Raw genomic sequence first — 13,618 nt, 5'->3', positions numbered from 1 at the left:
TCCACAAGCCACCTAGTGGTATGTGGTGGAGTGTATTTTGTGTACCTGTGTCACTTTCCCCCTTTCCTATTCCAGTTGCGAACGGTTTGCGGGAAGAACAACTGCTGGTAAGCCTTCATGAGGGTCAAAGCTCTCTAATTTTATCTTCATGGTCTTTTTGCAAGATATATGTAGGAGGAAGCAATACATTAGTTGTCTCTTCTAGGAATGTAGGTTTACACTCTTGGAACTTTAACAGTTAACCACACCATGGTGCTGAATGCTTCTCTTGCACCGTTTGCCTCTGGAGTTGGTTGACCATCTCTGTGATGCTTTCTGGCTTACTAAATGATTCTGTAATGAAACACACTGTTCTTCTCACAATCTTCTCTATTTACTCTATCAGTCCTACCTGGTATAGATCCCATACTGACAAGCATTATTCAATTATTCATCGAACTAGGGCTTTGTGAGCTATGGCATCTGACTTCGCTTCAATTATTTTTATGTGGTTGTCCCACTTTAAATCACTCCATACACATAGTCCTGCTCACAGTGACTCTTCTGCAATTATTTTATCTTGCAATAATAAGTCTTTCTGTCTATGTACATGCAACACATTACATTTATGAATGTTGAGGGTCAAGTGTCATTCCTTGCATCAAGTGTTAATCCTCTGCAGTTCTTCATGCATTTTGCTACAGTTTTCTTGCACTGCAACTTCTCTGTATACAACACATCATCCATTTTAAAGCTTCATGAAACTTCTACTGTTGTTAAATGACATATAACACTCCCTTTTGGCTCATTCAAAGCTACTTTTATATCTGGACACTTCTCTCCATGAATAATGACATTGAGGAGGATTACCGGGTTGGTTGCACCAATAATCACACCCGTTTAGCCATAGTTCATTTATTAACCTTAACACATACAAGGATCACAAAGAACTGAACTGAACATGGCAGAACAGCCAAAGATAATGCTTAGAGACCAAAAATGAATGCATATCGATGTTGGTGTCAATTTCATCGACGCCACAACCTGCTGCATTCTGTTTGCTAGGAACTCTTCAGTCAAATCCCACAGCAGGTTTGATATTCTGTATACTCATATTTTCTTCATTATGCAGCTGTGTGGAGCTGTATTGAATCCCTTATGGAAATCATGGAATACAGCAGTTACCTGGGCATCAGTGCCTGCTGCTTACTGGGTCTCATGGATGAACAGCAAGAGCTGGGTTTCACTAGTTCACAGTTTTTAGAACCCATGTTGATTCCTAGAGAGGTGACTTTTGGTTTCCAAATATGTCATAATACATTCTACAACAGACATATGTAAGAGTTTTGTAGTTTTGAGCATCTGTTTTATGACCTTTCTTGAAAACAGGAATGACCTGTGCTTTTTTTTCCAATCATGTGGAACACCTCCCTCCTCTGGACTGTCAGTCATTTTCATTAGCTGGTTAAAATCACATGTGAATTACTGCCACAGCTGCTCAGTTAGGTAGTTAACCTTCTTGGCCATTATTGAGTAACAAGAAGATATTGCATTAGGACTAAATAATTAGCTCCCAATCATTACTGTGGTGATTTTTTATATAATAAATGTTCACCTTTTTATGTTCCAGGAACTCATATTCTACATGTAAAAATATATTTAAAATTGAAAAACTAATTGCGTTATTACAACAGTATAAGAAAAAAGATAGATTGCTACTCACCATATAAAAATGACATGTTGAATTGTAGACAGGCACAAAGAAAAGACTATTAAACATTTAGCTTTTTGCCAAAGACTTCTCCATAAAAAGAAATACACACATTCAAACAATGGAAAATCCAGGATTGAATGTAACAATACCAGAGAAGGAAAGTTGCTACTCATCATATAGCGGAGATGCTGAGTCACGATAAGCACAACAAAAAGATTCACACAATTATAGCTTTCAGCCATTAAGGCCTTTGTCAGCACACACACACACACACACACACGTATTTATTTATTTATGCAGTCTACGTGTGGTTTCAGCTCTCTGAGACTGCAGACGTGTGTGCAAGTTGTGTTTGCATAAGTGTGTGTGTGTGTGTGTGTGTGTGTGTGTGTGTGTGTGTGTGCGCTGAGACTGCAGACGTGTGTGCAAGTTGCGTTTGTGTGTGTGTGTGTGTGTGTGTGTGTGTGTGTGTGTGTGTGCGCCTACTGCTGACAAAGGCCTTAAGGGCTGAAAGCTATAACTGTGTGAATCTTTTCGTTGTGCCTATCGCGACTCAGCATCTCCACTATATGGTGAGTAGCAACTTTCCTTCTCTAATACACACATTCATTCACACAAGCAAACACACCTAACACATACATGATCACCATCTCTGGCAACAGCAGAAAGTCATGGGTGACATACAAAACAAGGTATGACTAGAGACAATCACTCACCACATAGAGAAAAGGGTTGGGCAGTAGCTTGGTAACATGAATGTTGTTCAAAATGGCATTTTTAAAGCCTATATATATGAGACAGAAGAGAGATCGGGGGAGGGAGACCCTTCCCCTTCTCTCTCTCTCTCTCTCTCTCTCTCTCTCTCTCTCTCTCCCCAGTTTTAAACCTCCTTAAACACATACTTTGAGACAGGAGAATCTCACATTGCTGTCTCATGTAATATTCTTGACACAAGTTTTCCCTTTTATGTGCTTCTCATACAAACTGATTTACCAGCTAATCAGGAACACCGTTTTGCTTAATTTTCTTCATAGTACGTGCAAGAAATGAAGACCATGTAAATGCCATTTAAAGATGTGAACGTCTCATGAAATTTGAAGCAGAGATTATCCTCAATCATGCAGCCTTATGTAATTAAGGTGCACAATCTCTATAGTTTCATTTTAATAACCTCTTATGCATGGGATGTAAATAATCATATGCAGCAGATTTAGTCAACTAATGTTTAACCCCAATGTTTGTGTGTTTCAATAGCCTTTATCCCCATCTCATTACATAAGTTACTACATTCACTGAAGAATATAAGTGCACCAAGGTATTCAGTTCCAAGTACAGGCAACAGTGTCTCATTTCATCTATGAAAGTTTTTGTTCTTGATGAAATTATAACATGTACCATCACATAATCTCCTTAGTATTTATACAATGTGTAATGTGAAATCAACACAAAGTGACCAACATATATTCACTATTAAGATGAGGATCTTGTTGTAACCCTCATTTTGGACCACAACAATTACTGAACATAAATAATTTCTGTAACATCAGTGCACTTAACATAGTCAATTAGTCTATGAACCAAATAGATACAGCTCTTGGCAAAATAGTTGTCTGAACCACTATAGAAATTATTTGGAGAGTGTCTTAGAGTAAGAGAGCTAAGTCCAAGCATGACTTAGTTGGAAACACAAATTTTGTAATCAGATTTCCATGTAGGCATGAGATGGCAGAACTCCCAAGTTCATTACCTGCTGCAGTAAACACATAGCAAACAGCTGGTGCTGCATGATCCAATTGTATAGGTGAGTTGGATAACTGTAACTGAGACAGACACAGCTGCTTAAATGGACTTATATATGGGTCATGAAAAAAGATTATGAAAGTGACCAGCCTGTGATATTGACATTGTTCCCACCAAAGGTGCCCTTGCTGGATGTGTGTGACATTACAAATATCGATATGTCTGCATCATCTACCTGCATGTCCAACAGGGTTACTGAAGATCTCCTAAATGTAACTGTAATCAGTAAAAAAAAAAATGATAATTTGCTAGTTGTCAGATGACACTGTAAACATACACAAACAAAGAAGTGGTGATAATGCTATCTATCTTTTGGAAATAGAAGTTCTTTCATCGTGTAAGGGTGAGTAATCAAAAATATTCAGTAACTATTTAGGAAAGTCACACAGTGCTTTAGGTTATACACAGAACTAGAGGGAAAACTGCTAACGTTGCCATCTATCAATGACTATGTCTACTTTGATCAGCAAACTCAAGGTTTACTTTAGATTTATTTGACTATAATAATGTTTCCATACTTCTACTTTTTCTATTCTTTGAAAAGCTTTGACTACAACAGCACCAAAATGTTTAAAAATAAACTTTGTCATCATATCCTTGCATTACAGGATTTCTGCGCTACACACGGATGCAGTCACGTTTACCACTTCCACCACCTGCCACAGGGCACTCATCCCCTGAACTGTGTCGTTACAATTCTGGTGTTCGCTGCTTCAGTGCAGGAGATCATCGTGTTAATGAGCAGCCAGGACTTATTGCTATGCATACTCTATGGCTGCGTGCACACAATAATCTGGCTACAAAGCTCATTGGTATAAATCCACATTGGGATGATGAGAGGATTTATCAAGAAGCACGAAAGATTATCAGTGCTATGATGCAGCATATAACATATAGAGAATTTCTGCCTATTGTGTTGGGTAAGTATACATTTAAAGTCAAACTAAGACTGTCAAGTATATTAACCCAATGATGAAAGTCACCTTAAAAGTTGTTTGACAACCATCTTATGATTTAGCTTATACCAACAGACAACAGATTTGCTGTTTAGACTGCAATGTGCCTTATTTGTGTGCCAAACTCCTGCTTAGTATGAAAATATGGAGTATGGACTAATGATCTTTCACAATTCCTTTACATCAGCTAACTAATCATATGAGAGACTATCACTGTTTTACCCTATGGCCCAATATTATAAATGCTGACAATGCTAAATTAATTCTGAAGGGTGAAGAGACTAGTGCACTTGCAAATAAAATTGATTATAGGTACTATGCCAACAGGTCATCAAAACAGTACTTCACATTACATGTTTACAAGAATGAAATATAACTGTTTATCATTCAGCCTCACATTGAAAAATTATTGCCTTAAAAATGGCAGTTGAGATAGCATATGATCACATTCCATTACACTCTTTTAAATACTTCACTCAATCCTAATAATCACAAAAAAGTGCTAGCCAATCCCACAAATCCAATTGTCACATGTGAAGCTGAGTCCCATTGCTGCATCAAAGCAGTCATTCACAAAAAGTTGAAGTGTTGCAACAGTGATAATCCGTTGTCAAAGTGATGTAAACTATTTCTAAGTCCCCACTGCAACAACAAAACAGTCACAATTTCAAGTGCTGCAAAATACTTGCACTGAAAAACTACAAAGCCACTGCTCACTTACCAAGTTCATGACTACAAGCAAAAGACAAATGACAATGAGCAAAACATCCTGAGAGCATCTGTGCCAATCTTTAAAAACTCATCAGAAGTACTGCCTACCCTTTCCAACCTCTTCTCTTTTCTCTTTAAACTGAAATAAATGGCCCAGCATTTAAAATGTTACATAATTCACAACTAAAATATGAAAATAAGCACCTTTTTGTGCCACCATTTGGAACTTCACAAACTAACTTTGGTTGAGTAGTTTAGTTACTGCAATTAAAACATATATTTGATAACCATGAGATTGTGGCATTAAACAATAAAAAATTTATGTACAGATTATTATGATATACTCATATAATCCATTTTAGGAGCCCTTTTAAATGGTATGTGTAAGCTTAACATGTGCCATGCCTGTTTTGAGTAAATGGTGGTTTTATTAATGACCACTTTAATTAATTAGTGAAATTTCAACTAAAACATCTTACACTAAGTATCTGATATGTAGGATGATAGGGATCTTGTGGGATAACATGAGTGTCTGTGTTTATTATTGAGATCCAATACCATTACCAAATCAAGAGGTATAAAAATTTGTCATTACATCAAATGAGTAACTTACATACCTTTCATTTGATGTATCACTTATTAACATAGCTTTCTGCATTTGTAAATACTCATCAACTAGATAGACATTGATTCATCACTGAGTCATCAATAGGCTCATGAACAAGGTGGAGAACATTGCTAGCTTTAAGATAAATATTTCTTCGGAGCTATAGAGTACACGTACGCTGTACGCATACATTATCTCAGCTGACTAGCTTGTGTCAGCACTGCAGCTCAACTTGGATGATACAAATGTGGCACCAATGGTTCATTCTGGTCACAGGTGGAAGGTGTAGAGCACAGAGCACATTGACATGAAAGAGTGGAGTATGAAAGGGAAATAAGATGAAGAAGTGGGTGACTGTGGAGAGTAGAGTTTGAGTGCCAGGTGAGTGAAGTTAGGGACTTGGGATAGGGACGGAGGCAGGCGAGGAGCAGGGAAAAGTGAATATTGAGGCCAGGAGGATTACATGATTGAAGGACGTATTGTAAGGGCAGTTCCCATGTATGTAATTCACAGAAGTTGGTCTTTTTGGGAAGGATCCAGATGACATGGGCTGTGAAGCAGCCATTGAAGCAACATGTAGTTCCATTGTGTTGTCAAATCTGCTCTTGGCCACTGCTTGACAATGACTGTTCACTCAGCTGGATAACTGATTGGTGGGCATCCCTACATAAATTTATATTCACCAAGGACTTTCCATTATCATATCTATAGTCATTTGTGTATTGTAAGCTTCTTAATTAAAACTGTGAAAGAAAAAAAAACTTTCAGAGCTTTTGGTACAGGAACAGTCACAAGGTGTCAACGAGTTTGTTGACAAAATAGTTTGTGGGTGAAGAGCCAGATGTCAGTATCCAATGAGTACAATTTTCTGCAAGTGACCACATTGCATCTGATGATGGCAGTTTGGTCACTTGTATCCACTGGACACTGACATCCAGCTATTCACCCTTGAAGTATTTCATGATGAATTACACTGGGAGAAGTCAAAGAATCAAAATGAGTTTCTTCACAAATGCAGCAGTTTAGGGGACTCGGATTTTCTGTAACTTTACTAAACCAAGTGCAAGCTGAATCACACTGAAAACAATACTTTCACAGCTCACTGAGTGGAAATGATGACTTAAGTCTGCTATCCCCATTTCACCTGAGACAGTACTGTATTGTCAAAATATTCTTGCCCATCTCCAGTGGCCTTACATCTTCCTGTCAAATTGTCCTGAAGCTTACCAATTGATGACAGAAAGATGGCATTAACTTACAATGTACATGTACTATATACCCATCAAATAACAGAACTGTCTTCATTCTGATAGTTGCCACCCACTCTGCATTGAATATAGTCTACTCATATGCCTAGAAAACTCAGAAGAATTCCATTGTAAAGGCTCTTATTAAATGAGCAATTTAATTATCATTGTCAGAATGTACACACAAATATCATGACTTATTTTTCTAAAGCTATTACTTCTTGTTATATATTTATATTGTTAAAAATGACCAAGTGGACATAAAACACTGCTTATCTGCAACAACTAAAAGCTACTGCCTCACTGAAATATGTTGTTTTCCTTTTCTTACTGTAGGACAAGATGTGATCAAACTTTTTGAGCTGAATCTGACCCAGAAGGGGTACTACAAGGGTTACCATATAAAAGTGAACCCAACAGCACTGAATGCATTTGCCACAGCAGCTTTTCGTTTTGGTCACAGCCTGGTGCAGCCAAGTCTTCTTCGTTGTGACAGTAGACATAGATTATTGCCTTTCAGTAAGTATTCCTTTTATTTTGTTTTATCAAAATAAGTAATACTAACAATTTTAAACTATTAATTAATTACAAAATTGATCTGGTAATTAAAAATCATTAGTTCCTCTGGCTATGAGGGCACTTCTAGCTGAATTTTAAAATGTTGTACTGGTATGATAAGATTACCCATAAGAAATTTGTATGTCTGTAAAAAGATCAATGAGCAAAGCATATAACAACTTCCACCCTCATACCTTAGCAAAAGAGAGCAAAAGATCTTGCTGAGAACCTGAGACAATTCTGGTCCTACATAAAATTGCTAAGCAGGCTGACGGTTTCTATCCAGTCACTTGTTGACCAGTTTTGCATGGCAATAGAAGATAGAAAAAGGAAAGCTGAAGTTTTAAATTTCGTGTTCTAAAACCATTTGCGCATGAAGACTGTACAAACATACTGTTGTTTGCCTGTCACACACAGAACCCCATATGGAGGACATAGTAATAGGTTCCTTGGCATAGAGGACCAACTAAAAGAGTTGGAAACAAATAAGTCACCAAGTCTGAATGCGATGCCAATTTGGTTTTACAGAAAGTACACTATGGCATTGCTCCCTTATTAGCTTGCATTTATCATGAACCTTCTGCTCAGCACAAATTCCCTAGCAAGTGGAGCAAAAGCACAGGTGATTCCTGTGTATAAGAAGGGTAAAACAATGGACCAACAAAATTTCAGGACAGTTTCCTTAACATTGGTTTGCTGCAGAATCCTTGAACACAGTCCGAGTTTGAATATAATAAATTTCTTTGAGATGGAAAAGCTTCTGTCCATAAATCAGGATGGATTTAGAATGAATCACTCACGTGAAACTCAGGTTGCCCTTTTCTCACATGATACCCTGTGAACCATGGAAGAAGGGGAATAGGAAGAGTCCATATTCCCAGCTTTCCAGGAAGCATTTGATACTGTGGCCCAGTGCAGACTGTTGATGAAGTTATGAACATATGGAATAAGTTTCCAGATATGCAAGTGGCTCAAAGACATCTTAAGTAATAGAACCCAGTTAGTTATCCTCAAAGATGACTGTTCGTCAGAGACAAGGGTACCATCAGGAGTGCCCCAGGGAAGTGTGATAGAATTTCTCTTATTCTCTAGATATACGAATGATCTGATGGACAGGGCAAGCAGAATCTGCAGTTGTTTTCTGATGGTGCTATGGTGTATGGGGAGGTGTTGTGGGTGACTGTAGGAAGATAAAAGATAGTTTCTAGTTAGTAGTAGTAGTAGTAGTAGTAGTAGTAGAGTAGTATGGTAGTAGGTATGATGAATGAAAGCTTGCTCTAAATGTAGAAAAATGTGAGATAGTGCAGGTGAATAGGAAAAAGAATCTCATAATGTACAAATACAACATTAGCTGAGTGCTGTTTGAAACAGTCAACTGATTCAGTATTTAGGCATAATGTTTCAAAGCAATATGAAATGAAATACTACAGCACTTGCCACAGAGATAACTTCAAACTTCCAACACATCATTTAAAACTTTATGCCCAAACACCAGAGTATATGGCGTTAAAAATTTTCAGTAAAATAAAAGGCAGTAATATATTTAAAATGGAGATTAGTTCACTGAAAAGATTGCTCTACTCTTCTGGTGGAAAAGTGTTGTTATTCTGTCGATGAATTCATTGAGGACAGCTTCACAGTCTGAACACAGGGATTGTATTACATGTATTATTTTATGTACATGTGTAGCTGTAACTTATAAATGTAAAATATAATGTAAACTTTTGTATTTCTCTCAAAAAAGTGAAAAAAGTTTCTTTTGTAAACCTTGATATGTCTCCTGTCCAACAAATCAAATGATTTGAAAATTGTACGTAATGAGATGAATAAACCACATATCACATAACACAAATGAGAACATACGGATGATAGCAGGGAAAGTGATGGTCAACTTTGGTTTATTGGGTGCATGTTAGGAAAGTGTAGCTCATCTATAGAGGAGACCAGAGAAGGTGAATGGTTGACTCTGGTTCACTGGGAGAATGTAAGGAAAGTGTAGCTCATCTATAAAGGAGACTGCATATAGAACACTAGTGCAACCTGCTCTTGTGTACTGCTTGAGTGTTTGGGATCCCTATCAGATCAAATTCAAGGAAGGAATTGAAGCAATTCAGAGGCAGACTGACAGATTTGTAATCAGTAGGTTCCATCAACACGTGGGTATTATGGAGATGTTTCAAGGACTCAAATGGGGACCCCTGGAGGGAAAATGACTTTTTGTGAAACACAGTGGAAGAAATTTAGGGAACCAATATTTGAAGCTGACTGCACAAGAATTGTGTGCCACCAGTGCACTTTTCATGTAAGGACCATGAAGATAAGAGAAATGGAGGCACACAGACAGTCGTTTTATCCCCACTCTGTTTGCACATGGAGCGGGAAAGAAAATGACTAGTATTGGTACAAGGAACCCTCCATCATGCACCATATAATGGCATGTGGAATATGTATGTATGTAGCTGCAGAAGCTATCTTTGTAAATAGTCATGATTTTAAGGTGTATTTACTGACAGGTTTCAATATGTTGTAACAACACTCAACCATAAAACTGGAGATAAGCAAACCATTTATTTTTACAGACATATTTTAAGAGATTTTTGAGAAATTGGACTATCTATAATATTGACCCACTGTTGTGAGCAGAACATATTAACTGCCTCTGGTTTGACTTTAGTATAGGTTTCTTCACTTATAGACACATACAAGGTGTGAGAAAAGACTTCCATGGAGAGCTAAACAGAACAGTTTGATCCTGGTGATATATTCTATGACCTTATCAAAGCCTTAAATTGTACAGACTGTGAAATTCTACTTGATAAACTAAAATGTTAAGGCTTTAGTGGCATCCATGTCCGCCCCTGGTAGCTGAGTGGTCAGCGTGACAGAATGTCAATCCTAAGGGCCCAGGTTCAATTCCCGGCTGGGTCGGAGATTTTCTCCGCTCAGGGACTGGGTGTTGTGTTGTCCTACTCATCATCATTTCATCACCATTGATGAGCAAGTCACTGAAGTGGCACCAAATCGAAAGACCTGCAACCGGCGAACAGTCTACCTGACGGGAGGCCCTAGTCACATGACATTTACATTTTTAGTGGCATCCATCTAGGATGGATGAAATCTCACATTCATAGCAGAAAGCAGTGTTCCACAATGACAGACTGTGCCACAGGTATGAAAATCACATCAAAATTAAGGAACATAGCACTGGCATCCCACAGGAATCTGTATTAGATCCACTCTTGTTCTTAATATAAGTAAGGTATCTTCCAGTGACTTAGGACGAACATTCAAAAACAGTAATGCTTACTGATGACACAGGTGAATTAACCCATTGACTTACCAATATTTTTCCCCATAGTCAACCCTATATTTACTATTTGAATTTACAAAAAATCAGCATTTTTGTCTTACACACCTTTGTCAAAATTATATAATTTTTTGACAGAAATTCGTTATCAATCTATCCTTGGCATTTATCAAACTGGTGAGGAGTGAAGATAATACTGTTTTAGAAGTTTTTGTTGGTGTGGTATACCCAAAAAAATACAGTTTTATGCAGTGCCACTTAACATTTCTCACACTCATACCTTGTATTATTTTTCTCCTCCCATGCTTTGCAAACTACACAAGTTCTGGAGGGCGTTTTCTTGATGGAATTGACCTAACAAAATCAGAAAAATATTGATTGTAACTCACAAAATTTCAGAAGAAATTGGATGTGTTGTACACCACTAAACAGATTGATTTTTCAGTTTTCCAATGGTATATAACATGTCATGTCATCTCTGTTAATGGAGAAAAAGAAACACTAAGAAAGAGCTATAGCTGCTCAGCCTGTCTCACAGCTGGCAATGTAACAATGGACTTGAAACCTGTGACCAGCTATGAGCTGGCTGTATAAGCCAGCAGGTTAATCAAGGACCCAAATTCAGTCTTATCAGACACCAGATACAGAACATACCTAGCATTGCTTCACAGCAAACATTTGAAGACCTGAACCTTCCTGGCAGATTAAATCTTTATGCCAGCCTAGAACTCAAAGCTGGGACCTTTGCCTTTTATAGGCAAGGTTTCTACCAACTAAGCAACCCGCCTTCACAGCCCTACTTCTCCCTGTACCTTCTTTCTTCAATGTAGTGCTAGTCCCACAGATATTCAGGAGAACTTCTGTGAAATTTGCAAGATAGAAGATGAGGTACTGGGAGCAGCAGGACTGTGATGGTGGGTCAAGAGTCTCCTTGGATAGCTTAGTCGGTAGAGCACCTGTCACGAGAGGCAAAGGTCCAAGTTTGAGTCATAGTCTGCTACACACTTTTAATCTGCCAGGAAGTTCTACAAAAGAGTGTGTTAAAACTAGTACAATGTGTGAGGGTAAGTGATACATGCAGGAGCCCCAATGGTGTTATCCCTACAATATCTCGGACTTAGACTTCATTCCTCTAATGGTAAGTAGCAAATCAGGCTACACGTTTCAACCAGCAAACTAGATCAGGTGCCAGGTTTTCAGCTTCCTCCCAGTTCATAACCATGCACTGAAGTTTCTTTGCCAAAGTTTGATCCAGTTATTATGAGGTCTTCCTCTACTTCTGTGTCCATCTGTTGGTTTCCACAACAGTGCTCAGCACAAGCTCCACTGCAGAGCAAAAATTCATTCTGTAGTTTAAAACTTAACCTCACAAAGATTTATATTATGCAGTTTTAAACAAGCAAGAAACACTTACTAGCACCAGAAGCAGTCATTAATGGTAATACACTAAAAGAAACACACTACGTAAAATTCTGTGGACTCCAACAGGATAACGTGTTAAAATGGCTTCAACACATATATAAACTAATCAAAAAGACCAGATCAGCACATTTTGCTTTTAGAAATATCTTTTGTTAGATTACTGGATTATTTTACATACTTTTACTCCCAGTTATGTTTTGAAATTACCTTCTGGGGCAAAGCATGTAAAGCAAATTAAGTTTCTAGCTCATTAAAGGAGTTTTCTGAAAACTAGCACAAGATTTTTTGTGGATCTGTCAATGACTCTACTATTTGGTGATGTCTCCTTTACTCCTAAATTATTTATATTCTATTTCAAATTTCCTTACCATACATAAAAAAGTATATTATAATTTCACAGTACAGTCTGTTGTTGCACAGATTACAGATAAAGTAGAAATAGATCAGTAATATACTATACTACAATTTATGCTGTTAAGTAAATAACCACACATCTTGCAGAGGTGTATTTAAGGTTCTTGGAATTTCTACAGTCAGATCTCAGTACACTACCTCATTACTGTTCTGTGTAGCTGACAGTAAAAATCAGTTTCAGCTGAACTGTGAGCCACACAATCTCAATACAAGATGACAATGATATTCATGCAGATAATGTCTTCTAGTCCAGGGTTCAGAGTGAAGATAATTCTATACTCTCATGCAAAGGTATTCAGCAAGCTCTCATCTAACAAAAAGCAAGAAATTAGGAATCCTCATCAATTAAAAAGAAAATTAAAAACATTTATCATTGGCCACTTTTTATGCAAATTATCTGATTATTTAGATACAAAGATTGAAAATCCAGTTAGTTACATGGCAAGTTGCATAATAAGTAGTTATGTATTGTAAATAGACCTCTGATGTTACAAATGTAGGTAATTGTTTTCTTTTCTGTGAAGCATCTTCAATACTAGTAAAACATTTTTGAAGTTCAAACATTTATTCACTGTGTTTACGATTTATTGTTCTTTTGCACCAGCCTCAGATGATGCTTCATTCAGTTGTTTGTTTGATTCTAGTTGATGCCTCTTTAAATAGCTCAGTGACTGCATGTCCAGATGATAGTGTTAGCAACCTCACTGCTATGGTGGGTTGCCGGCAGGCATGCAGCAGCCATGTCCGGCACAAAAGTTTACCTGCGCTGGCTGTTGAAATGCCCTTGGTCCAACTCTGAATTCTACAGTGACCCTTGATTATCTGTCAGTGATGTATCTGGTGTCAGTAGTCATGTGGTTGGTTGATGTCCTCCCTACCAGCCTGGCAGGTTTCATCACCTGG

At 37.7% G+C, this 13,618-nt stretch overlaps 1 protein-coding gene across 1 annotated transcript in view; it reads left to right on the top strand.

The window, feature by feature from the left end:
- The window catches only part of LOC126235057 (chorion peroxidase-like), a 126,607-nt gene that overhangs the window by 96,619 nt on the left and 16,370 nt on the right, over positions 1-13,618 (top strand). Inside the window, exons 6-7 of the mRNA XM_049943793.1 lie at positions 4,102-4,413; positions 7,351-7,533. Of these exons, the coding sequence (XP_049799750.1) occupies positions 4,102-4,413; positions 7,351-7,533 (495 nt within the window). The remainder of the gene's footprint in view (positions 1-4,101; positions 4,414-7,350; positions 7,534-13,618) is intronic.

Source organism: Schistocerca nitens, chromosome 2 (assembly GCF_023898315.1).
Source record: "Schistocerca nitens isolate TAMUIC-IGC-003100 chromosome 2, iqSchNite1.1, whole genome shotgun sequence".
NCBI lineage: Eukaryota > Metazoa > Arthropoda > Insecta > Orthoptera > Acrididae > Schistocerca > Schistocerca nitens.
This window is presented reverse-complemented; position numbering and strand designations above follow the sequence as displayed.